We start from the raw sequence: 26,616 nt of genomic DNA, 5'->3' as shown, positions 1-26,616 counted from the left end.
GTACCCTCCAACTGGTAACTCCCACCACTCAAAAACCTTAGGTACCCCCTCCTCAGATTCCAAAAGCCCTTATGAACCTAGCCTCTTACTTTCAAGGCAAAAGCTGATGACCAAAAACTTTCAGCTCAACACCAAAAGAAAACACGTATCTGTGTTGACTGCCCCTACGAAAATGACCCTTGCATGCAAAATGACACCATGTCTAGCACCTGTGCTCCGTGCGCTCAGACAGCTTTAGGACTACTAATTTCCAGAGAAGCGGTAAATAATTCTCACTTACATATTGATAGCCATTAGTTACAGATGTATGTCATGATACCAGCAATACAGAAGCAGTTTCATGAATAAAGATTTTGGAAAGCGGATTGAGGAAGAATTTTGAAACAAACACGTAGCAGGAAATCCCTTTCTTCAGCAAACTGGTGAATGATTCTGAAGGCTACTTACATTTCAGACCTCTTCTGTAGTTACATTTCAAGGAAGGCTTGACTTTTTGCTTCTTCCAGTACAATATGGACATATGGCAACTTAGATGGTTCTTACACGTCTTCAAATTTTGCTGTGGTGTGGGATTGTACAACCTTGTTTATTTGCAATCTTGCAATATGTATTTAGCCTGTTTATGGCTGATATCTTACCATGCAGAACATGTATAAATGTATCTTTACATTTCAAGTATTAATCCTAAAATGTGAAACTGGTGACACAGATGATAAAAACATTTGGGCCCTTCCATTTTGTATGTGCATGGAGCTTGTTTTTCTAATAATGAGTTAAAATCAATAAAGTATTGACTTCTTTATTTTTCCAGAAAAAAAGATGGATTGATATATCTCAAAATTCAACAACTCACATAAACGTCAAGGTGCAATAAGCACATGTATATGTACTTTTCATTGATTTCAGTTGGAATTTATTAAGAAGAAAGTACCGTAGTTATAATCAGGTACCCTAAGTAAGACAGCACAGAAACAAAAATGTTCATAATCAGTAAGCTTATTGATAAATTTATGTGTCCACAGCAAACATGATTAATTAACAGGGAGGATTTGAGTGTATATTAAATTTAAAAATATTTGGCTTACTTAGTTGTGTATTTAATTGGTTTAACGATTATTTATGAACGGCAACAACATTTTAAAAATTCTTATCTTACACTATTTATTTCATGAATTTGAGAAAGCCTTTGGTTTCAGGAAGAGGATAATTCTATCCATGTTTCCTGCTTTTATTATGCACAATGTCAATTGTAATCCAAGATTACAGCAAACAAGATGTTAATTTCCACACACAGTCCATGTACATTTCACTTAGAGAGCTCCATTGTTTCAGAAGCCAACAGCAAAAAAGAAATAATGATTGTGCTATCCTCACAGGAGCTGTCAATAAAAGATGTAATAGGGGATTTAGGAATCTGGAAATGGCCAACTAATTTATGTGAATCTATTTTACTTCATCTAGAAAGGCAAAGCTCTGTTTCGTCTACACTGCATATTGCAGAGCACAGGCTCTCTATAGAAAACCAGGCGGCTGCATATGGATAGTCCCTTGATATCATTCACTTGCTGTGTAATCTTATTATGCAAAGTTCTAATCTTCACCTAGAATGAATGCCTCTGGGTCAGAATATAGTCATATCGGGGTTTTTAAGGTTATGTTTTGTGATCCTTAGCTTATTCTTCTAAGTAGGACTGAGATTTAAAGGGTATTCCCCAGACACTAGCAGAGATAGACAGCAGAACCTGCTGCCTTTTTGGAAGACAAGACCAACATGAGGTCCCTGGTAGGATTAAACTTGATTTGTAGCTGTAGGATTTTTTAACAGATGTATTATTGGACAGGGAATAGGGGCCACCAGCACAGCGAAATTGGATCACGATTGGCATTCTCGGGGAGTCTGCTGGCTGCTAAAACAGCAGCTGCATGTGGATTTGACTTCTTTCAGGTGAAGCGACTTCCAGTCATTTGGAAAGGATGGGATGAAAAGGAACCTTGGTGATAATTTTGATGTCTGCAAGATTTAGTACCAGCGTAATGGGATTATCGCTAACACCTTCGCTGCAGAAAAAGCCACCTGGCGCTATAACTGGCAGCAACTGTGAACTAATCCTTTCCCATCTCTTGGATGTCATTCATGAAGCTCACAGCGATTTCTACCCTGCTAGCTGTGATTAATTTTATAAACACGGGGTGGGGGTGGAATCGGGTAATGAAAAATGCAAAGATTCTTGTATTTATATTTCAGATTTGACTTTGGACTGGATGAAAAGTATCAGGTAAAATGTGTATTTTATACCACAAATCTGAATAAGTGTCTTCCCACATCAGTTTATATTTCTTGAATGAAGCCTTGACAGTGAGTTATCGCATAGTACATATCAGTGTCATGAATTAGCCATAAGCAATTAAGGCTGCACTCCATAAAGGCCCACACTTGAAAAGAAATCTGCACACACACAAATTACCATGCTGCATAGGCATGATCTAGAGAACCACACAAACTGTTTTTTTCAAGGGAGCACAGAGGTAATATACCGTACCTTTTGAACTGTTTTGCAGCCTAGCACAAGATTGCGCAATTTTGTGAACTTCTCTCCACAGTGCACCACACAGATTTTGGCTGAAGGAATGTTTATGCCCATGGTTGTAGATATATGAAAGTTGGTGGTATGTAGTTCAAATAGTACTCTTGTTGCATAGGTGTCTATACTTGCTGTATTTACCTGCAGACAAGTGTATAGTGTGACAAATGGTTAAACATCTTGAAGTATTACATTAATCTCTTTATAATTAAGGCAGTACTGTTTAGGAAATGTGTGAAGAATATTTTTTCAGGGAAATGCCACTAATATACGCCTTCTAATGTAAATTTACAAGTACTGTAACTGAAGCACAGTGCTTCATTATGTTGGATAACCACTTTGTTCGAAGACCAGAAACTCTTTGTAGTCTCAGGAGCTTCAGTTAAAAGGTCTGTTGAAACAATACAAAGTTGTGCCTCCCAGAATATATATATATATATATATATATATATATATATATATATATATATATATATATATATTCTGCACAGCTGACTTCTATCTATTAGTGTGTATTACAGCTCATCCCCGCAAAATAGATTCTAGTGGCCAGAAGCACTTGACTTAACATTGTTACTAATCAGCATGTTCAAGCACGTGTTTGACGCTGCTGACCTGGAAGTAGCCTGAAAACGGGGCTGGAGGGGCTGGGTGAGTTGGGTTTGGCTCATGTGTGCTCTGCCGATGCGCACAAGGGTCAGGAGCGGAACCCCTGCACAAAATGGTCACCACCTGCACTCTCATGGGTCAGCATAGGACCACCATATCCTGGTACTGTATCCATTTTCCCTTCTCCTTTCAGTATTGTCCCATTCCACCTGATAAATTTTGACATGACAATTTCTCTTCATCTCTCTCTCACCCTCTTTCCTTCCATTGCTCAGCACATTCTTGTAAAGATATAGGAAACCTCACCCTTTTTATATTTGGAGGGCTTTGGAAAGTTACCCGACCTCTCCATTATGTTGAAGCACTCTCTCTTCTGCTATTAAAAGCATGGTATGGTCAAAACCTAACACTTTGTGAATGGAACAGTGGGCAGTCTGCCTGCTTTGTATATTTAGAGCATACTGTATGCTTTAATGACATCCTTAGGAGGAGGACTCAGTTTCTGTAATAAGCCTGGTGTAATAAGCACTATAACACTCAGACTAATTTAATATCAAATGAAATCATTTCACAAGAAATGGCCCATATATATGAGTAGAAAATTGGACAAAGAGCCCTCATGAGATCTGTGCCAGAGCTTTAACTTCAATATTTTCCTTGCATTACACATGTTCTTGAGTGTTGGTTTCCAAAAGTTTTCATATGAAATATTTATTTTATGTAGTGCTTACCACCTAACATTCTTATGTCTGTGTTTTCTCATGCTCTCCGCAGGTGTCTGGGCCTTTCTGTCTCTTGTTATAGTCATCTTGTGTTTGAACTAGACAACCAAGCAATTTCTTTCAGGCTCAAATTGCTCTTTAACCGAGGAGGCCATTCTAGCAATTATTGCAGGAGAGACTTTGTTACTGTAGCTCCTGCTAGATACTTTGTGGTCATTAATTCCCACCTGTCCTATGACACTGAGTGATCTGCTGACACTCAATCTTTCTTTTACTACCCACAAAAAATGTTTTAAACTCACAGCATTTTGGCCTCTGACATCAAGGTTTTACCCATAGTCTTATAATTTCCTGGGTTGATTAAAGTGCAACACTTTTTCTGTGGCTTCTGAGTAAACTATGATTGAAAGCATAATTAGTTCAGAATACAGCTGTTCCCGTTTCAATTTACGTGTGCCCTTTTGTCCATATTCCTGGCGCTGCATACATCAAAAAGGAAGATAATTTATTTTAAGGTTTTGCCAATGGTATGCCTTACATATCAACTTTGTGAATAGCGGGTTAGCAATTCCAGCGTGTTACTGAAATAGTTTCTCTGTGCCTGTTACTGTTGAATAGTGCATTAATAGCTTATAGTGAGACTGCTAAATCCTTGATATACTTAGGTACAGTATTCTAGAGATTGCACCCCATGGAGGATAACAGCTTGGAAAGCAGACAAGTATGGAAAACAATTAAAAACAAGAACAGCCAAGAAGTCAGTTTTGACTAAAGAAAAAACAACAACAATAAAACCACCATCTCTATAGGCTTCTGTTTCTCATTATAGTTGAATTTTTGCGTTTACGGTAAATATGAAAGTAATTTTCCTATCCCAACACTGGAATTAGCTGCACAATCATTTAAAGCTTTTTCTGTCTTTCCTAAAATTTTAAATATCTCCACAAATGGATATAGGGATACTGGATAGGTGGAGAGCTAATTAATGTTTTTCTCTTGACAACTGTGCTTCTGTTATTGTGTTAATGTGTTTTGCTTCAGTTGTCATCTAATTTCCATATATAAGTTTTAGAATTTTCTTCTATATTCAATTGATGCATTTGACACCCAGAAATAAGCACTTTGTTTTCTCATAGGAACGCATTAAATGGAACTAACACAAGAGAATCTTGATAAGTCTTAATGTGACTGTGAGCCAGCAATGTGATGAGGCTACAAAGGAGGCAAAAGCTATTCCACAGTGAGATGTGAGAACTTCCAGTAGGGTTAGGGAAACATATTCTATAAGAAATGGGTAATGTGTATTTCTCTTCATGTTTCTGGCACATATCTATTATATTGCCTATTATCCAAAATAATAACAGAAGCAGCTTGCCTTGTGGGGTGGAGGTGCAATGCTAGTTTCCTGGCAGGTGTGTCACTGCCTCTTACCAAGAGGGAAAGAGCGAGGTGTGATGTGTGGTGCAGGTGAAGTAGTTGGGTAAAACTAATACTCCAGTTGTTGCACTTGCACTACACTGATCTTCCCTTCGCCTCGCCCTCTACTTCCAGGTCAGCAGTGGCAGCACACCTGCCAGAAAGCTAGTGTTGTGATTCTGTCCCATCAGAACCACCTCTGTGTTTTGAATACAGTGGTACCTTGGTTTAAGAACAGCTTACTTTATGAACAACTTGGATTAAGAACGCTGCAAACCCGGAAGCAGGTGTTTTGGTTTGTGAATTTTGCCTTGGAAGCAGAACATGTTCCGCTTTCTGTTGAGTGTGTTCCACTTGTAAATTGAGTCCCCCGCTGCTATGGGAAAGCACACCTGGGTTTAAGAACGCTTTGGTTTAAGAACGGACTTCCGGAACTGTTTAAGTTCGTAAGCCAAGGTACCACTGTATCTAGACTGGGTCTGGCGGATACCATATTGGGATGGTACCAGATTGAGTGCACATTTGACACCCATCTTTCAAAATGAATGAAACTTAAGGATATATGGGGGATCCAATATCATAACAATTTACAGAGGGATGATCAATGACCATATAATTCTATATGAACAATTAACCCTCTCATGAAAGGTTTTCACTCAGTAGGTTGGGTTTTTTTATATTTTCAACTCAGATATATTGTAACATGCTAAATTCAGCCATCCTTATAATGTTTAAGCGTTTGATTCTTGTATAACAAATCTCAACACCCAGAAACTGATTAGTAAGATATACCATTTGTTACCCAAACACAAATAGCCCAAATCTCTTTCAAGAAGAAATGTAATGATGATTTTTATTTTCCAGTTCAGAACAAGAGTGGTCATATTTAACAACATTCCTTCAAATGATGTTATTCACTGATTGCACGTTTAACTGTTTGCTGTCTGTATATTGTAATTTACTGTTTTATTGTGAAGTAACCCACCATGGGACTTTTTGTGAAGGAATGGTAACAAATATGCTTAATAAAGACATTTAAAGGGTCTAAAAAAATACTTACCAAATCACATTTTACTCCATACAGGTTGAAATCTACCATACGGAATTTACTCTGATAGTTCTGATTTATGTTGGAGATGCTGGGCTCCAAAAGCAGACTACATACAACATTGTCTGGACTTGCCTAAACAAACAATTCTGGAATGACATTATAGCCAAAATTCATCAGTTCACAGTCTACCAGTACCAGCTACCAGAAAACTGCAAAGTAAATCTTTATTATCTAAAAATTTGAATTAAATCATGTTAATTAGTTATTTTAATCTCTTATTCTCATTGTTTGTGTTACTTGTTTTGTATCAATGTTTTGTAATTCTTTAATTATGCAAAATATGTAATGAATGAAATGAGAGATTAAGAAGAAAGCCTAAGTGGTAGTTTACATTTTGAATGTCTTGCTGGAAGGATAGTTGTGCTTTTAAGCAATGAGGACAAGTTGCTTCTGTGATTTTTTTTCAGCTCCTTATAACCCACATTAAAATTCTTCTTGAACTTTTGACCAAACTAATCTCCCTGAAAATTAATTTGAATGTAGCATCTTAAGTTAGTGTATTTTATAAATTCTGTTGAATGCTTGTACTATGGTGAGAATTCATATCTGGTGTATTTCCGATCCCTTAAACTAGGACCAGCTGCACAACCATAAAACTGCTATGTTGCAAGATGTCATTAGAAAGACTCTTCGACTTCTTGGATATACTATTCAGTATGGGTGCATAGCACATTGTGCCTTTGAATACATTGGAGGAATTGTTGTGGTGAGTTAACAAAGGCTATCAAATAAACAATAAAATTACCACGTCAATTTTCAGTTTCTTAGCTTCCACACTCCAGCCTTCTGTTTTAATAAAGAAGTATCTGAAGTATACTCATCTAGACTTTATAACTTGAACCTTTAAAGCTTTCTTTAAACTGAGCAGGGAGCTCATGATTCTGACCCTGGTGGGTTTTCACCACCTATTAACACCTTTTTTATTTTCCCAGGTTTTAGATTAGTTTTAGCTATGGAGTTAGGCAGTTGTGCTCACAGAATATGTTGACTGGTTTTATAGAATTGCTTTTGCCTAGTTATTTCGTGTACTTGTAGTACCCCACACTAGGATTGTTTGAATGAAGAGTGGGCTAAAAATAAGTAACTAAAATAAATGATGCTCCTCTATTTAACTTCAGCTCCCGGAAACTATTGGTACATGGCTATTTTCATAGGTTTAGGGCTGAGTAAGCAAGAGAATGTAACTCAGGAATTATTCTCTGGCTCATTATTTAATCTGAGCCATAGAAGAATGTGTAGGTTTGTAACGCTTGCCTCTTTGATCTCCCAAAACTAATACTAAACTTCACTGACATCTCAGGTGAGAATTCAGGGCCCAGTGGAACCAGAATCTATAGAGAGACATCAAACTTATAGAAATCAAGGGGACATGTTTACATATGAAAATCAGCCTGGTGCACTCCAGATATTTGGAGTACAACTCACATCTGTATGGCCATCCAGGCTGGGACTTCTAGGAAGCTGCAGTCCAAATATCTGAGGGGCACCAGGTTGGTGAAAGCTGAGCTGTTTTATATTTACCAGATTGGCCTAAAGATGCTGTAATTTATTTATTTAAAATACTACATGTGATAACATACTTCTCAAATAGTAATTGTCCTCTTTATTTTTGTTTTTAGTGTTCAGGACCTTCAATGGAGCCTACCATTCAAAATTCTGATATTGTGTTTTCTGAGAACCTTAGCCTCCAGTTTTATAACATTCAGAAGTATGTTGCTCCAATTTTCCATAGTTCTGGTTGTACAGATACTTGCTTTCTGATTATGCTTATCTTTATAATCATACTGCTGCTTTTATTGTTAATTTTGTTAACATTTTTCATAAACTCTTAAGTTACCTATTTTAAATTGATTTGGCATATTTTCGCATTAATTCAGAGACTGAGAATTCATTGTGGATTATCTTCGCAGGTTTTCTTTATAGCCACCCTACTTTAGGATTGCTTATTTTTAGCTTATCTTGCCCTATATTGTAATGGACAACTAGAGTGTATTTCCAGGAAGCAAATTCACAGAGCAATTCTCTCCAGAAATGCCATAAATGCCATTTATTATGTTATCCAAATGCTGCTTTATTAGTAGTTTATAGAGCTGTGGATGTGTACACAGTGCTCAACGGTCATATAAAGGGCCAGGCCCTATGCATTAATCCATATATTTGCAATCTAACACTTAATTGCTGCTGGATAACAATTTGAAAATAGGTTGTGGTGCAAGGGAGTGGGAAAGCATATTGTTAGCCAGTTTGCTGAATGCTTTATAAAATGGGAGGCCAGCCTGTGTTATGGGTGTTGCGTTGTCACAAGGAGCCATAGTTTGTAGCACTTGATGCTGGTCACACACAGGAGAGGCTACAGGATAGGTTATGTATGACATAATAAGTGGGACAATGATTCTCCAACACTGCACTGCTCCCTGAATTGGTAGATAGAAGGCAATACCACCTCAAATTGTAGGGGCAGGGTGGAGCTTGCACTAGAATGGCATTCCCTAATAATTCAGACTTGACATTTGGCACAGTGTCCCAAACAGTTGGCCAGCAGCAATTTGAAATGTGCACATCATTGACATCTTTCTGGATCCTGACATTTCCTCACAACCTTTTTCCTCAGAGGTGATATCATCATTGCGAAAAACCCAAGTGACCCCAAATCTAACATATGTAAAAGAGTAATTGGCTTGGAAGGAGATAAAGTCTGTACAAGCAGCCCTTCAGATTTTCTTAAGACCCACAGTTACGTAAGTAGCATTGCTTATCATTCTTTTTGAGGACACTTGTAAAGCACCTTTTTGTTTGCATGGCTTTAAATTTAATTCAGCATTTCAGGTGGTAAACGTTCAGTTGCAGTGGGTTGTTTGATGTTCTTGATGTTCCATGGGACAAGTTATAAGAAGGCATCTCTGCTGAAGAACCAAAACATGTCAAAGTTAAGCATATCCACATTTCCCAAAGACTGACCGGATATTTCTGGGTTGAGCCCAAGATCTATTCTTAAGCTTGACCCTTTAGGCAGGGAACGACAGTTGTAAAGTAGTCAACAACTTTTGGAGATTGACCTATGTTAGGTCAACTTTTTAGCACCTGAATTTATTGTAACCTCAGAATGAATGGAGCAAAAATCCTGTTTGGTATATTATACGTTCCATATCTAAATAAAATTCTAGTTCAGCGTGGCAAGTGGGTGCCATTTTTTAGTACGTGGTAACCATGGTTTCTATTTAAATGGTTTTCAGTTTTGGCTATATTAAAAAATTTACTACATGAATTTATATAGCAAGTCCTTTCCTGTGGAATCCATTTTAAAAATTCAGATTGAATAAGTTCTGCTCTCATAATCTACTTTATCTTGCTTGATCCCTGGAGTGAAAAGAATAATGTCGTGTTTGACATGACACCCCTTTGTTATGGAGATAAACATGCAAGGCCCTAAGAAATGGAGGAGTATCACTATTAGTCTCAAATTCATTACAGGATTAGACAGGATAAGATGTGCAGTGTTAATGTGGCAGGGTTAACACTGCTGTATCATTCAGTCACTAAAACTCACAATGGATACAGGATTAACACCAATATTGTATTAATTCTTTTCCTATTTAATTTACTGACAAAAATACAGTGATTCCAGTGATTCCATTTTAAAGCATTATGTACTCATGCTTGTTCGTGAATTCTGATGAAACAATTGAGGAAAGACAAATGGAAACTGAAGCTCCTTTCTGAAAATGCAATGAATATAAACTTTATCTGGTTTTGGCTTAGGAAATATGTCACCATGCCAACATTATACAGCTGCACGAGCAGCTTTGTGTTAAGATAGGACTGGGGGATTTGAAATAAAGCATGACTTTAAATGTTTCTTGCACTTAAATGGAATGGAACACCTCGAAATTTGAAAATACTAGGAAAGGTGAGGGACCTAGAAGACTGTGACATCACATTTCACCTTGGAACTAAGGCAAAGCCTCACACATTTTCTGAAGTCTCCAATGTCTTTTCCATTGACTAGAATAAGAACATCAACAGCCACATAAAATTTTCATATGTTGGCATAAGCCTGCCAAATTTGACAGATAAACGCAGGGGGTTTTGTGCAAGAGGGGCTTTTAAAGTTTGTTTTTTTAAAAAAAGGATGCCCTCCCTCAACCTGTGTTTTGTGGCCAATTTGCTGTGTTCTTTGTTGTGTGTTGTTTGACAATGTATGCTGTGTAACACAGAGTTAGAGAAGTGCTTGATATAAACTATATAACCCTATATACTTGTAAAGCCCTCAATGACCCAGTTTAATGATTTGTAACAGCATTCTAAAACAAAATGTGTTTCAGTTATTCACTTCAATTAACATCAGAATTAGGGTTTCTTTAGAAAATGTATTGACAACAAAACTTGGTGTTTCCCCCCATAATTGTATTAAGTGCATTTATCGCAGTTCAAATTTAGAACCATATATATCAAATAATGAATATTGTATTGTTGCATTTGCCTGTGATTTAAAAATGTGCCCGTGTTACATTCTATTTACCATATGTTCAGTTGGTGCTGTTGCTATTTACAAACTGAAGAGGCAAGCAGGAAAATTGTAATAAACTAGGTTATATATCGCAAGGCACTGATATGCTCAGCCCTTGTGTCACTTCAACAGAAGAAGGGTCTAGTAATGTCACTTAATACAGATAGGACCTGTAAATAAGGAACCTGCTTTTTGCAAGTCGTAGTGATAAAAAGCTGAGATACAACTCCATTTCTCAGCAACACTCTACTGATAATCAATTACCACACACTGCTAATGCCCTGACAACAGCTGATGTGGAGAAAAATGTTTACTTTGTGCTAAAGTGAAGTTCACTGAGGAGATGACCTGCCCTGTTCATCCTGTAGCTATCTCTAAAACTAACACAGGCTGAAGATTGAGTGTCTTAATATCTGCAAATCTGAGAACAGGTTTTATTCAGCTCTTTGTTACATTCGCCATTGTAGGCTCCTAGGCTTTAATATTCAACATGTACAGTACAGTAGATATCTCCTCATTCAATAGGAGTTTCTTTGGAAGCAGGATTCTTAAGAGGTCTGTGAAGATTCTGAAGTGAGAAACAGGGCTGCTGTTTTGGGCATGGAGGTAACTGAGGGTGGTTCTTGTCAGGAAAGATTACTGCAAAATCAAAAGAATAAGTATTATTTTTTCATAAGCCATTTGTTAATTGTATGTTTACCTTGTAGATATTGAGACAAGGGAGCACCAGTTCTACAGGTCTCCCCTTCAGCCTGCCTGTAACTTTTTACCAGGCAATTATTGTTATTTTAAAATCAATTTTCTTTCAAGTCATACATTTCCCAATACATAAGAAAATAAGAAGAGCCCTGCTGGATCAGACTATACCTATACCTATAAGAAGCCCGCAAACAACTCATTCAATGCATGATTGAGTTACTTAGAATTGTACAAAAGTACAATCTTTTTCAGTAGGATGGTGGTATCTCCATGTATCAAATAGGTGGCATTGCACTGAGTTTTGATGCAATATTTTAAGTTCTTGTTTTTGTAATCTGTCCTCACAAAATTGCTTCCCCCCCCATCCAATTTGTCTATCCAAATTGGCTTGCGTTATTTGATTTCTTTTTGGAAAATGCTTTCTGATTACAGCTGGCAACATGTACACCCTAAAAGAATAGCCTCATTTCCAAGCATGCCTATGCCAAATTTGAATGGTTTGGCTTTCTTATCCATTCAGGGGGAATTGATTGGTTGCTTCAATATGGTGGCAATTCCTTTTCACTTTCATTTACATAGTAAAAGTACTTCACCCAGGTCCAAAGGCTCCAAATATTTTTCTTTCCCAGATCATCTACAAGTTTTCTGTAACATTATTAATGTCTTTTATTACGTTGTTGTGCATACTTCTATCTCTTACAAGGGGGTGCTTAGTCTCTTTTTTATGCTGTTAATGTTTCCATTAAAATCAGAATCCTCGTTCATAACTATGCAGAGCTAAAAAAAACACAAGGCCAGGTGGGGAATATGGAAAAGGAAAAGATTTTTAAAAATACAAGCATGAACTTGGTTATACAAGTTACGAAGGATTTTGGAGAGCTGGTAAAGAGAAGATTAATGGTTGAATTAGTCGGTATGGAAGGGATAATGTTAATAGCTTTATGGTTAGTGTCCCAAAGGCCTAATCTGTAAATAAACTACAATGACCACAAAAGAGGTTGCCTATGCAGAGGTAACAATAAAAGAATAAGGAGCTGCTTCAGTGGTATATATAGACCTAAAGGATAGCAGTCTTAAAAGGGAGAGGAGAACAATACAATATACTGTTAAGTAATAATTAACAACGTTTGCCTTTAGACAACAGTGAAAAGTTTCTATATTGCTTTAAACCTTCCATGTATGGGTCCAAATAACATCTAGGCAACAGTCAATTTTACGGACTATCCCACCTGTACTCTAAGTTCTAGCTGCAATTTTGAACACAGTGGATGGAAGAAAACTAGATATTCCACTTTTAGGATTTTGTTAGCTCAGTTGTGCCAACTGTGTTTACTAGCACATTCATATACTTCCTTAATCAGCTCTTTCTAATTAAACACATACTGCACCCTCCAAAATGATTATAATATACCAAGAGTAATAAATGAGTAAATGATTTATTTAAAATCATACTACATAGAGGATTAAAGATGACAATTCAGGGAATAGGTTTTGTGATCAGTGAGCAGAACTTTTGATAAGCTTGAGCCATTAGCATCTAAGTCCCCCTGAAATCATGTGGCTTATTCCTAGGTAAGTGCACCCTAAAGCTCACTGTACACACACACTACGTATTGAAAACATACATTTACCACATACTTCACAACATAATGCCTCTTAATGCTACCAATTTGATTCTTTTACAGACAAGTGTAAAGACTAACTGATGTAATAAAAGCGACATGGTAGTGGTTTGCTAAACTTACGTGCATCTCCAGAGCAAATGTCATGTAGAAGTTCTGGGACCATTTAAAGAGTTAAATAAAATAATCTGTATTCCATGTGACCTGAAACATACAGGAAAATCTATTACTTTTGAGGGGTTTTTTAAAATTATTACTTCAGTTTGTATATATCTTAATTATGTGCAATTTAACTAATCAAATATATAAATTTCATTAGTAGCCAGTAAATTTGTTATTTGATATGGCAGACTCTTTTATCGTGTTTCACTTTAATCAAGAAAGGTAACACCTGTGGTTTATTCACAAAAGCTTCTTTTGTCAGATGAATACCCACAGGCAATGAAGCAATTACATTTGTTCCTTGTACCACTTCGACCTCCCTAGGAATAGATGAGAACTTTTTGGCTCTCATTCTTTTGTCCAACAGCATGTCTAGCTTTTGTCATTGAAGGAAGCCGCTGAAATGTAAGGTAACAGAGAAACAAAATAAGATTCTTTTTAAACTCAGAGCTCTGATATCCTTGGTGGTGGAGTCCCTGCATCCTTCGCGGTGTTAAAATGAGTTGGGCCACCCTTTGAAGAGGAAAGAGCGGTGAACACTTTTTGAAAGAAACAATAATTAGAAAGCAAATGTTTGATTTTCATACTTAAAATGATTAAGACATAAATCAGCAATAGTTCTTTGTGGAGCTTTGCAATTTTGGGTATATTCAGTAAGTTAGAATATATGCCTAGTTTTTTCCTAGCATTGTTCCAAGGAGCACACAACAAAATACAAAACATTTTAAGTATCAAATTAAAACAAAAGAAAACAGTAGTGTAGTCACTAAGTATATTGGTAGCCACAAAGCATATTGGTAGTCACTAAAATTTCCTAGGAAGGGCAGCAAGTTCTTTTCAGTGACTAAGATGGTCAGGAAGCCGTGGCAGCTAAGCTGTAAGACCTTGTCTGTCATCTTTGGATATGAAAATTTCTGCAATGTGTTGCTCCATGTGTTGACTCACCCGCTTACCAGCTTTGCTTCAGTTTCCAGGAAGGGTGATGTGGCAGTTGGAAGTAGCCCCACCACATGGTACAGATCTTCTGACATTACTGGAGCAAAACAGGAGAGAGTGCTCCAGGAGTGGGCAACCTGCGACCTCCAGAAGTTGTTAAGCCACAACTTCATCCTTGGTCGTTGGTCGTGTTGGCTGGGGCTGATAGGAGTTGAGAGTCCAATGACACTTGAAAGGCCCATAGGATAGCCTCCCCTGCTCTTAGGTTAATGTCAAAAGAGGTGCACAGAATAGCCAGTGGCTTTACACGCCTGGGCTACTAATAAATTATCAAGTGTGTCCATCACATAGTTCTCATCTCTCCCTAGAGAAGTCAAAGTGTCTCTTATGTGGTCGTAATATAGAGTTTATGTGATCTTGCACTTATAAATGGAGCTTTCTTTAGTAGCAATTCCTAGATGACTTGGCTATGCAAGCTGCCATACTTTCCCCACCCAACTCTCCCATCTCTGCCCTGACCTTCACATATAAAAAGTAGGCGCCGCATTTGGGCAATCGTATTGCGGCTTAATAATCCAGCCTTGCCAGAGAAAGCAAAGAAAGGTTTGTTGGGCAGCCCTCTAGGCTTCTGTCTGGCCACACCCACCACAGACCACACCCCTTTTCAGCCCAGCTCTGTGGTCTCCTCAAATGCTTTTGCCTAGCTGGAATGGGTCTTTGAATGTGATAATGCCTCTTGTCTGACTGAATAGATGGAGGTGAGGGAGGAGTGCGCAGAAACTTCAGACTTTTGTGTGCTTGGAGGATAGCATGCTGTGTGCAAAGACAGGTGTTACAACACACCCACTTTTGCCTCTGCCACCACTTTAATGCGCCCTGTTTGGAAGTTCACCCATCACATTCCCCATCCCTGTTCTGGACCAAGACATAGAATCACAGAATTGTAGAGCTGGAAGGGACCTTGAGGCTCATGTAGTCTGCAATCTAAATCATCCGTGATGGTGGTTGTCTGTATCTTCATTATTAAGGATGGTATTTAACGAAGGTTTACTCATTAGACCAGGCATAGGCAAACTTGGCCCTCCAGATGTTTTGGGACTACAACTCTCATCATCCCTAGCTAACACGACTAGTGGTCAGCGATGATGGGAGTTGTAGTCCCAAAACATCTGGAGGGCTGAGTTTGCCTATGTCTGCACTAGACCCATTGGAATTAATGAACATTATGAACTTAGGTCCATTCATTTCTGTGAGTCTACTCTGTGTAAAACGTAGTTGAATATTTACCTAATTGTGACACAAAACCAATTGTTTTTAAGTGCATTGACTTTGGGCCTGCTTGACCTCAAGGGTCTTACTCAGTGTCTAGGAGACAGAACCTATTCAAATAAACAGAAGATTTCCTGGTTCACACATTATCTTCTCATTGTGGTGAGAGAATGAGACTGAAACTTGCTTCTGCTCCCAGCTTGAATAGAATTCAGGGCCAAATATTGTCCGAACAAGCCCTTTGTCAATTCCAGGTATATTAGTGTTGAAGTTAATAAGGCCACTCTTACTGCCTGGCTGTAAAAATGTGATAGAATAGAGTTAGCTAGTCATGGATTAAACATTAAGCTTATTATCTTTTCAAAAAGATTTAAGCAACCCAAAGGCTGGATCTAAGTGTGACAGTTAAATAAATTTAGAGTGCAATCCTATGACTCTTTACTCAGAAGTAACTGTCTTCAGCAGGGCTTACCCGCTAGTAAGTGTGCTTCTCAAACTAAAATATTTAGCCGTTTTAGTATATGAATGTCAAAATCCTTGCATGGTGTATTTTGAGTTTTGTCCTGTATGTTCTGGATAAATGTGTACAATTCTGAAATGTTTTCTAGTTACTAATGCAGTTGTGCTACTGCTTCTGTTATCACAGAGCCAGTTTAAAGCTGGACCTATGGCATGCAATATAATAGCTCATGCACAGTCCATATAGACAGTAAAAGGTCTCTGTCATATGATAAGGTCACCATCATTAATTTTCAAATTATAAGGAGAGACTTGCCAGTTTGTGATGGTCATTATTGCAATATTATGTGTTGTGGATCCTGCCTGCACATAGGCTGAACTGTGATCTTAATTAGAACTTTGACAAGCCCTCTCTGATAAAATGATGAGATTATTCGTAATTGATGTCACAATCAATTACCATTTAGTTCATCACAAGCTTACTAACAGGTCTAGCCTTAGTGCTGGCCCCAGGATGTTGATGAGTGTGTGGCTGCCCTGTTCATGCTGTTACTGCGACAGCAGGGCAGATTTTCAGTCAACATCCTAATGACCTCTTTTGAAGTCTATTAAATTAATGACCCTGTCACATTGGCCTAACCTCTTACATCTTCATTTGGAAGGTTTTTTTGTGTTACAAACTAGTGTTTTTGGAGCACGTGAAAGAACAGATACTTCGGGGGGGGGGTTCTCTCTCTCATATCTATGTCTGTTTTAAAGAAGTGTAACATTATTAATTCATTGCATGTGTGTGCTGAAGGATAAAATTAGATTGTATTGTTGGGGGAAAATTGTATTTTCTTTCCCCTATATATTTGTTATTTAATTTTGATCTTTCTCAGGTACCTAAAGGACATGTTTGGTTAGAAGGTGATAATCTCAGGAATTCTACAGATTCCAGGTGTTACGGTCCTGTTCCATATGGGTTGATAAAAGGACGCATTTGCTTGAAGGTATACTCCTGCAATCTAAAACGTGTTAATTTGACAGTTTTTATAAGTCTTGAGGCCCTGAACTACCACGATGAGACATTTTCATTATCTAGTGAAGCACAGGGACCAGGGTGTTAAAATGTTATAGGAGAGCATGATCTCCTCAAATGACTACTGCATTTAAAGATGCATAAAGCATTAGCCAACTGAGTCTGAAACCCACCCATGTAACAACAATGCAAACATAAAATCTGTTCTACTTTAGGTCGCTGTGCCCCTTTTTATGGGCGGTATATGGAAATGTAACATTAGAAAGGAGTTACGTTTCTGTTCTCCAGGCTTTCTCAAAACACATCGAATATATAAGAAATGTTCTATGCTGCTCAAAATATTGACTTGGACCCAACAAGCAATGCACAAAATGGGGTGTTCCAAGCTCTATGTGGCAGATCCTCCTGAAAAATTGGAACCAGTTGTTAGGGTACTTTACAGAACTGCATGTGGCAGGTGTAAGTGGAATGCCTTTCCACTTCCACAAGCAGGCACTTGCATGACTCCCAATACAGATCCTTGATGGATCCCACTGCTTTTAACCTTCCATTTATTCCTCTCTTCCCGACGTCTCTTAACCCAGTTATTGATTCATAAGAGGACCCGCACTCTAATTTCTTGCTAGCTAACTTGACTCAGCAGCCCTAGATGAAAGACTTTAATGTTCCTAGATTTTTTAAAAAAACCTTTAATCTACTGAATCAATATTTACATGCTGTCCAGTCTTGAAATATTCCAAGCATAGTTTGTTCTTCTATTTACTTAATAACTCTTTTATCTTTAAAAACGCTTTCTATCAGTTACCTAGATAAGAAGCTAGGTGAATAGGTTTTGAATTTGTGTTAGATCCCCTTTTTAAAAAATGGTGTTATGCTGGCAATCCTCTAAAGCTCCTATAAGAAGACAAATCTTAGGGAGGTTTAGAATTAGCCCTACCGGTAAAGTAGGCACCTGACTTGGGTGTTATGAAAAGCTAGTAAATATATTGCTATTTTATTTCTACTCTAGAGTCACTTGTGGTGTTTTTTGCCTTAACTACCAAACAAAACTTTGAACTTGAATAATTTAGAGGAGGAGCCCCATTTAGTGCTCTGCTTCAGGAAGTAGAATGTACTGGGTTGGCCTTCATAGTACTGTATTGCATATTTTTGTTGGAAGCGCAGCAGCTTTTGAGTTCCTTAACAACTCATGAGTATATTACTGTCTGGATCATCAAGTTGTTGTTGTTGTTTTGTTGTTATTTATTAAATTTGTATGCCGCCCTATACCCACAGGTCTCAGGCAGTTCACAGGCTAAAATCATGATACAAAAACACAAAACACATAATCAAAATATAAACAAAAACAACTCCCAACACATTTTAAAAGGACATTGGATGTGAATCAGCTCAAGTCCTGGTTAAAGAGGAACTTTTTGCCTGGCGCCTAAAGGTGTATAGTGAAGGCGCCAGGTGAACTTCTCTGGGGAGAGCATTCCACAGACAGGGAGCCACTGCAGAGAAGGCCCATTCTCATGTTGCCACTCTCCAGACCTCTCGTGCAGGCAGCACATGAAGTAGGGCCTCAGAAGATGATCTCAGGGTCTGGGTAGGTTCATATGGAAATAGGTGGTTCTTGAGGTATTGCAGTCCTGAGCCGTTTAAAGCTTTATAGGTCAAAACCTTTTCAACTGCATTTTGTTAGTTAGCATCTCTTGTTACCTCTATTTGACTAAATTCCTGCCTCAGCCACACCTCAACTAACTGTTGTAGGTAGAATACATGGCTTTCAGAGGAATGCCTATGACCTAAGCCAGCCTTCCTCAAACTCGGCCCTCCAGATGTTTTTAGCCTACAACTCCCATGATCCCTAGCTAGCAGGACCAGTAGTCAAGGATGATGGGAATTGTAGTCTCAAAAACGTCTGGAGGGCCGAGGTTGAGGAAGCCTGACCTAAGCACATCACTTGCAACATAGGCCAATCACATTTGATACTAATGAAAATTATTCAAAGCCAACTCCTCCAACCTGGATTGGTGAGACAGAAGTCGTAACTCAGTGCATCTATAATGCAGTTTCCTTGCTTCTGGTACTACGTGACCATCTTTAAATGGGGGAAAATCTCTTCCATATCACAACAGTTATAAGTGGACCAAAGTTATGGATATACATATTGGTAAAATTCTGCTTTCAGCAGTCACAGTTTATTCCTCTTTAACACTTGAACTGAGAAAAGGGTGAAATAAGAGACAAGGAAGAAGCAGCAGAAGAAAAAAGACGGTTGCTCTATATCTTAAGTAATTTATTCATTTTATTTTTACAGCTCTGGCCTCCGACTGATTTTGGATTCCTACGTGCAAGTCCCAACAGTCACAGAATTTGGAATGACTAAGTGACTTAGGCAGTGTCATCTATGCTGACTTCTTTACTAATTTTTAAAAGGCTAATAATGTATTTTGATATAAAATAAACAAGAACATCGAGACGTTCCTTGTAGATGTAAGTAAGGGTCGTAATACTGGGAAATAATGTTGCTTCATATATATAACAATTTCCATTTATCCCATTTATAAATCCTTCTGACAGTCTTACGGAGTTCTGCCTTCTTTCATTATGGCTCTCATAAAATGCAAGTGTTTCCCCTCAGAACCACACATATAGGAACTAGTAGGAGTCCTGAAGCCACGGGTTTCCTATAGTTTTAAACAGACGGTTCTTAAGTAACATGGCATATACTAGAAAGTTTATCAGATTTTTCTAAAAAGGGCAATACAGTTTCACAGGTGTAACATTTTTCAAAAGCTGGGAATAAGCAAGTGCCAGCTTATTAGGAACTTCTTTGCAAGTGCTCTTTAAAGAGTGGGATTAGTATGCTCTGGGGGATGGATTGAACTAATCCACCACACTAGCAAGAAGCTAGCACAAGCACTCCTACTAGCAGAGCATGGCTTTCCCCTTCTCTTTCCTCTGTGCACCCCACATCACCCCCAAATCCACTCTGGAGGGCTGAGAGAACCCCCAAAACGGCGCCCAGGGAGAGGAGATGGGGGATTGTTCCATATGTCAAACAGAAATGCTTCCATAAGTTGTGAGTCGACTGTACTGCATATTGTACTGGATTGGTTTTGAAATGGCAGCACGTATGCTTTCAGAAGCCCACTTTTCAGTTTAAGATCAGTATTCCAAGTCCTGTTCATCTTGGGTACAGGATGCATTATCCTCAGAAAGGAGTAATCATGATACCAGAATAGGAGGATAACATTAAATGGTGCTCACTCGTGCAAGCAGAAGAAATGTAGTGTTTAAATCTCATACACTAAGATATGGACAATTCAAATTAAAAGACATTTGGAGCATAATTTGCAGGGATTTTAAAAAAGGAATCTCTGATGCGGAAAGAAAACTTGTTTGTACTAACGTTCTTAACAGTTATTGTGCATTTTTCTACTATGGTATTTACTGACATATTGTCCATTAGTTGCCTAACACAATACATCTTTTGTGTTTCCCATATCCTTTGCGGAGTCATCGAAGAATCTCTATAAGTAATGAACAAGTATCACAGCATACTAGTGAAACCTCTTCAGCTTCTTTTTGGGAGACAGTGTATTTTCCACCACATCGACATATGAGAGAATAACAGTGATCATCTGTTGAAACAATACACAGAAACAGTAATGAGTTCCATTGCAGTTTTGAATGCTACCCAAAAGCTACTTACAAAGTGTGTATGTCAGCTTACATCTCAAGAGTTACCATAAATGGTAAACCATAAATGTATAGTAAACTTTTTGCAACTGAATTACATTGTAGTAGGAACTGCTTAACATGAAAAATTCCTCCATGTGGTAGGATTTTAATAAGAAAGTTAAATTATACTTTTACCAAAAAAAAGCAAGACAAACCCTTATTACTGGCCTAGTTTTTAAAAGCTGCAATATCTAAATAGTTTCTTACAATGCTGAGAACTACTGAAATTTAATGGACCTAACTCAGTCATGCTCATTATTTTCAATGGGCCTACTCTGAGTATGTTATATATAATGTTCTATATTTGTATGTCATTATGTTGCATTTTTAAAATTATCGTGGAACAGCTTTGCTGACCCAGGTCAGAAGAGGGATGAGATTTAAGTTTCCTCGCAAATCTCTGTAGGAGCTTTGGAGAAGAAAACCATAGAAAAACAGTTGTATATGCAGGCTTCAATGCATTAATGACTTAACCATTATTTTCAGTTGTCTTCTTGCATCTGCTTGCATGATTACAACCCCTTCAGCATTCAGCAAAAAGCAGCTCCTCTAAATTTCATACTACTAACCAAAAAATTTGCCTAGCAACTAAAACTTCACACCAAGCCATGCATATGCAAGGCTATGTGTCATTAGAAAATGTCATTGAAAACTAAATGCCTAGTATCGCAATGCATTTCTGTAAGTCTATGATTTATGTGGTACAATGGAGGCTTCCTTATCACAAAAGCACCATCAGAAACAGGCAATCAAAATAATGAAGGGAAACGTCTGGATTTTTAGGTTTAGAAAAAGACAACTCAAGGTTGTATGGCAGTGGTTTTTTAAACTGAATGAGAGAAACATTCCTCCTCTCCTAACCCTAGAACTAAGGGTTACTCAATGAAACTGATTGCCATAAGATTCAGGACAGAAGAAGTACTTCACACAATACATAATATATGGAATTACTGCCATCAGGTATGAGAACCATTGGCATCTATACCTTTAAAAGGGGCTTAGACAGTATCATGGTTGGTATAGCTGATACCCACTGATTGATCAATTGAACCTCCAGGGACAGAGACTGTCTCTGACTACATATTCTCAAGGATGCAGCCAGCAGTGAAGGACTGTTGTCTTCATGCCCTGCTTCTGGTCTTCTCCACAGCCGCTCTTGGAAACAGGTTAGACTAGGTCAGCGGTTCTCAACCTGTGGTTCCCCAGATGTTGTTGGACTACAACTCCCATCATCCCTGAGCACTGGCCTTGCTAGCTAGGGGTGATGGGAGTTGTAGTTCAACAACATCTGGGGACCCATAGGTGGAGAAAGGATGGACTAGATGGATCCTTGGCCCGTTAGCAGACTCTTCTTATTCCTACATTAACTAGTCAGTTGACTTATCAACCAGTTTCACATGGTATCTTACTGAGATTCCAGGCCATATCTTCAAGTGACACCTGAGCATCCACAGGCCATCCTTGGGTTAATTCATGTTCTGAGAAAATAAAACAGGCATTCAGTTTGAATAGCGGGATGTGAGACAGAGGCTGCAAGTTCGTAGTCATATAAACTTTATTATATTTGTTGCTTTTCACACAGAGAGAAGTCCAAAACAACTTACAGCATAAAGTTTATTCAAACCTTGTATAAAACAATAATAAAACACAGTGCCTAAATACGTTCAATCAAGAACATTTATAAAAGGACATATTACAGCCTATGTGCTTCACTATTGGAAAGAACTGGTAAGCAGGCAAATCTCAAAAGTTGACTGCACCTCACTTCTTACAATAAATGAATGGAAGCAAGAGAGGACAGGAAAGACTTAAGCTCTTGCTTGGTAGGAAAAATGTCTTCATTGGGCAGGAAGTAATTACAGAGTGCCCAAACATTTTTAATATTTAAGTTACATCAGGGTTTGGGGTGGTTACTTGAGTCAAAAGTGTTAAAGCTTTCTTAAGGAATGGAACAAGGCCCTTTCAGCTTTCATCTGCTTCTCTACACACTCATGTCCTTGATCATCAACAGGAAGTCACAAGTTCAAGCTCCCTGTGTTTTGTGCCTGCCTGATTTTAATTTCGAGCCAAACACAGAGCAGCAAACGTTTATATTCATTATACTGTACATGGCTGTACTGACAAATGCTGTGTAGAGCACCCTAGGATTTCAGTCTAAAAAAGATCAGGCAGCAGGTGATGAGAACATTTCTGCTCAAGACAATTTGAGTGGTGTAAGATAGCTTCCTATGTGCCTTTCAAATGTAAGAATGCCAGGGCTAGAAGCAAACATGCGGGTGGGGGGGCATCAAAATGCACTAGAAATTCCTGTATAAGTTCTCTCCACAGGGCATAGTCAGTAATTTATGGCTGAGAATGTGGCTTCTTCTAACACAGCTTAATATCCAACCATTCATAAGATCTCACCACTACATATAGATATTGAGAATTAAGTTTGCACCAACATATCCAAGGATGAATTTCAATTAAGCCTCAATTTTTCCTCCTGAAAACGTGGTTGCACACCCCTTCTGGACCCTAGTAAAATGTACTCGTCCCACCCTCCATGTTTGGCTCCTAGGTCAATAAGTTTCATTTATTTATTTTTCTGAAACACCAGGTTCCATGGTAGATATATTGATTGGGAACTCTCGGGTTCTGTGCAAGATGTATAATTCCTCAAGCTCTCAAATTTGAAATCCACCGATCTAGTCCTATACACAGTGCCCAGTACCAAGCACATTAGCTACTTTTCCCCCTTCGCAAACCTGAATATAGATGCCTCTGTTATGAGAGAACTACAATACATGTACCTCTATACACTCTATAATTATTTTCAAACACAAGCAATTGGTATATACTGTATTTTTCACTCTATAAGATGCACCCGACCATAAGACACACCTAGTTTTTAAGAGGAGGAAAACAAAAAAAATATTCTGAATCAAATGTACTAAACTATTTAATAAACAACCGGTATATCAGAATCATAACCATGTAAAGTGAACAGCAGTCAACAGTGGCATTAAGAACCACCATCACTGTCATTAACAAATGAAGAGAGACTAAGGTTCGAGCACTCTTCTAGTCTTCTGTAAACTCCAAGAATTCATCAGTGCTGGAGTCAGAATTTATGAAGCTCAGTTGCTCACAATCACAGAAATCACTTTCTTCGCTATCTTCATATAAAATACCATCTTCATTTCCATCCAAAGCATTGCTAATGCCACATTTTTTGAATGACCGGACAACAATTTCCTCCTTCACCAAGTGCCATGATGTTTTCACCCATTCACAAACTTGAGTGATAGTGGGCCTCCTCATTTGTCCAGTAGGTGTCAGATCATGATTACCAGCAGCCATCCATTTGTTCCACTCTTCTCGCATAAAGACCTTAAATGGCTTGTTGATGGAAACGTCGAGAGGTTGCAACTGGCTGGTAAGACCTCCAGGAATTACAGCTAGATGAGTCTTCACTTCTTTAAAGCACTTTTTTGTAGTTTCGCTCATATGTGCTCTAAACTGGTCAAGTACTAATAAGGCAGGTTTTTCCAAAAGCCCTCCAGGACGTTTGGACCACACTTTTTCAACCCATACTCTCAATCCATTTTCGTCCATCCATCCTTTCTCATGAACATGTACAACAATTCCGCTTGGAATCACTTCTTTTGGAAATGTTTTCCTTTTGAAAATTAACATGGGTGGCAATTTGGTGCCATCTGCACAGCAAGACAACACAACCGTGTAATGGGTTTTCTCATGTCTGGAGGTTTTCATGGTGATAGTCTGGGCACCTTTCAGATCAACAGTCCTATAAGATGGCACATCAAAGGTTAGCGGGACTTTATCCATATTCCCAATCTGGCCAATTTCAAACCCATTTCTCTTCCTAGCATCAATTACAAATTTATGAAAAGACAAAATCTTAGATTCATATTCTTTTGGCATTTTTTGTGCAATTCTAGTTTTGGTGCGCATAGCAAGGCCACATCGCCTCATAAATCTGTAGCACCATGATGGTGATCCAGTAAAATCGTGAATGCCTTTCTCTACAGCAATGCGTTTGGCTTCATATATTATCATTTTTGTAGAGACTGTGAAGCCATTATTCCGGTGATTTGTGATCCATTCTTTCATGGCCACATCCAACTGTGGCCACTTTGCAGCATTTCCACGAAAAGTGTGCTTGCTTTTATCTGCTTTTTGCAGCTGATCCTCCTGTTTCCTCCAATCTCTTATCATTTTTTCAGTTGGTGGTGGCCCAAAATGTCTCTCCGCTGCTCTGTTTCCATGTTCCTTAGCATATTTTACTACCTCTAGTTTAAAGGGAATCTTATACGCCAGTCTTTTCTGCTTTATCATCCTTATCAGAATGGGGGAGGTTTTCTGCAAGAAAATACAGTGATGAAGGAACTGTCAGTAATGTATGGTATCTCCAATGTTTACCACTGAGCGCTGACCATACCTTTAACGAATGGCATCATAGTAAACATAGCCAACCTACAGTCTGTAAAAAACAACAACCCGGTATAACCCTAAAATTTTATTGATATTATAGCATATGCATCATTTTGCTTTCTTGAGTTGTCCTAGGCATAGCAGCCAACTCCTAGAGGCCTAGGTGCCTTCGCTCCCCCCCCATTTAATATTTGAGGGAGTCGTTCCCCCCCATGTTGATGGGCATTGTCATTCATATAGTGTGCATGCACTTTGTCTTGAGATCACAGTTCTCAACCTGCGGGTACCCAGATGTTGTTGGACTACAACTCCCATCATCCCTTGACTCCTATCTTCCCTGAGCTCTTGCTACCTAGGGGCGATGGGAGTTGTAGTTCAACAACATCTGGGGACCCACAGGTTGAGAAAGGCTGAATTGCGGTATGTGAGGTGGGGCTTACATGGCTCCCCCAATATTTTATTCAAGTTGGAAGAGAGAGGGAGGGAGGGAGGGAGGGAGGGAGGGAGGGAGGGAGGGAAGGCAGGCAGGCAGGCAGGCAGGCAGGAAGGAAGGAAGGGAGAGGGAGAGCTCACATCTGTGCATGCCTGTGGCGGGCAGCTGCCTTGCCTCACCAGAACTGGAGCAAAAAGAGGAGGAGATGCTGGGGCAGGAGCCATGTAAGTGGCTCTCCCTTTGCTCCTCCCACCTCGCTGTAAAGCCAGCAAGAGCCGCAGCCACGCTCTGCGCGGCTCTTGCTTTAAAGGCAGAGCGTGTCAGTGGCAGCGGCTCTTGCTGGCTTTGCTCCATAAGACGCACAGACAGTTCCCCTTACTTTTTAGGAGGAAAAAAGTGCGTCTTATGGAGCAAAAAATACGGTATATACATGTGGCAATATCCAAGATTGGCACACTTTTAGCTGCAACTCCCTACTATTTAAAAATTGCTGTCTCAAGACTAATGAAGAATAGGCTTCTTTCAGAAGTATGAACCATAGTTCACCTGTCATGTTTGTCCATATCCCCACGTATCTTAAGTAGTAGGTATATTTCTGATCATATACAACTTCTGTATACAGTGGTACCTTGGGTTAAGAACTTAATTTGTTCTGGAGGTCCGTTCTTAACCTGAAACTGTTCTTAACCTGAGGTACCACTTTAGCTAATGGGGCCCCCCCGCTGCCGCCGCCATGCGATTTCTGTTCTCATCCTGAAGCAAAGTTCTTAACCCAAGGTACTATTTCTGGGTTAGCGGAGTTGTAACCTGAAGCATCTGTAACCCGAGGTACCACTGTATATTGATCTATTCTCTCCCAGCTTTTTGCCTTTACCCTTTACAGATTAATAAACAAAGCTAGG

General features: G+C 38.7%; 2 protein-coding genes across 10 annotated transcripts in view; one reads left to right on the top strand and one right to left on the bottom strand.

Moving 5' to 3' along the window:
- IMMP1L (inner mitochondrial membrane peptidase subunit 1) overlaps positions 1 to 19,584 on the top strand; it is a 31,194-nt gene extending 11,610 nt beyond the window's left edge. For 2 of the 6 annotated variants that reach the window (XM_053389956.1, XM_053389923.1), the window contains exons 2-6: positions 6,414 to 6,596; positions 7,015 to 7,146; positions 8,060 to 8,148; positions 9,052 to 9,178; positions 11,655 to 11,861. In XM_053389956.1, the coding sequence (XP_053245931.1) occupies positions 7,042 to 7,146; positions 8,060 to 8,148; positions 9,052 to 9,178; positions 11,655 to 11,861 (528 nt within the window). In that variant the 5' untranslated portion in view covers positions 6,414 to 6,596; positions 7,015 to 7,041. Of the gene's footprint in view, positions 1 to 2,252; positions 2,277 to 5,049; positions 5,208 to 6,413; positions 6,597 to 7,014; positions 7,147 to 8,059; positions 8,149 to 9,051; positions 9,179 to 11,654; positions 11,862 to 16,975; positions 17,087 to 19,417 lie in introns of those variants that run through there. The other 4 variants (XM_053389939.1, XM_053389930.1, XM_053389914.1 and 1 more) reach the window with 4 other exon arrangements.
- Positions 19,388 to 26,616, bottom strand: part of DNAJC24 (DnaJ heat shock protein family (Hsp40) member C24) — a 42,917-nt gene continuing 35,688 nt past the window's right edge. For 3 of the 4 annotated variants that reach the window (XM_053389983.1, XM_053389976.1, XM_053389966.1), the window contains 2 exons: positions 22,254 to 22,322; positions 19,388 to 20,744 (listed from right to left, as the gene is read on the bottom strand). In XM_053389983.1, the coding sequence (XP_053245958.1) occupies positions 20,620 to 20,744; positions 22,254 to 22,322 (194 nt within the window). In that variant the 3' untranslated portion in view covers positions 19,388 to 20,619. The remainder of the gene's footprint in view (positions 20,745 to 22,253; positions 22,323 to 26,616) is intronic. The other variant, XM_053389991.1, reaches the window with a different exon arrangement.

This window comes from Podarcis raffonei, chromosome 1, assembly GCF_027172205.1.
Source record: "Podarcis raffonei isolate rPodRaf1 chromosome 1, rPodRaf1.pri, whole genome shotgun sequence".
NCBI classification, from domain to species: domain Eukaryota; kingdom Metazoa; phylum Chordata; class Lepidosauria; order Squamata; family Lacertidae; genus Podarcis; species Podarcis raffonei.
Note: the sequence above shows the minus strand (reverse complement) of the source record. Positions and strands in the feature narration are given on the sequence as shown.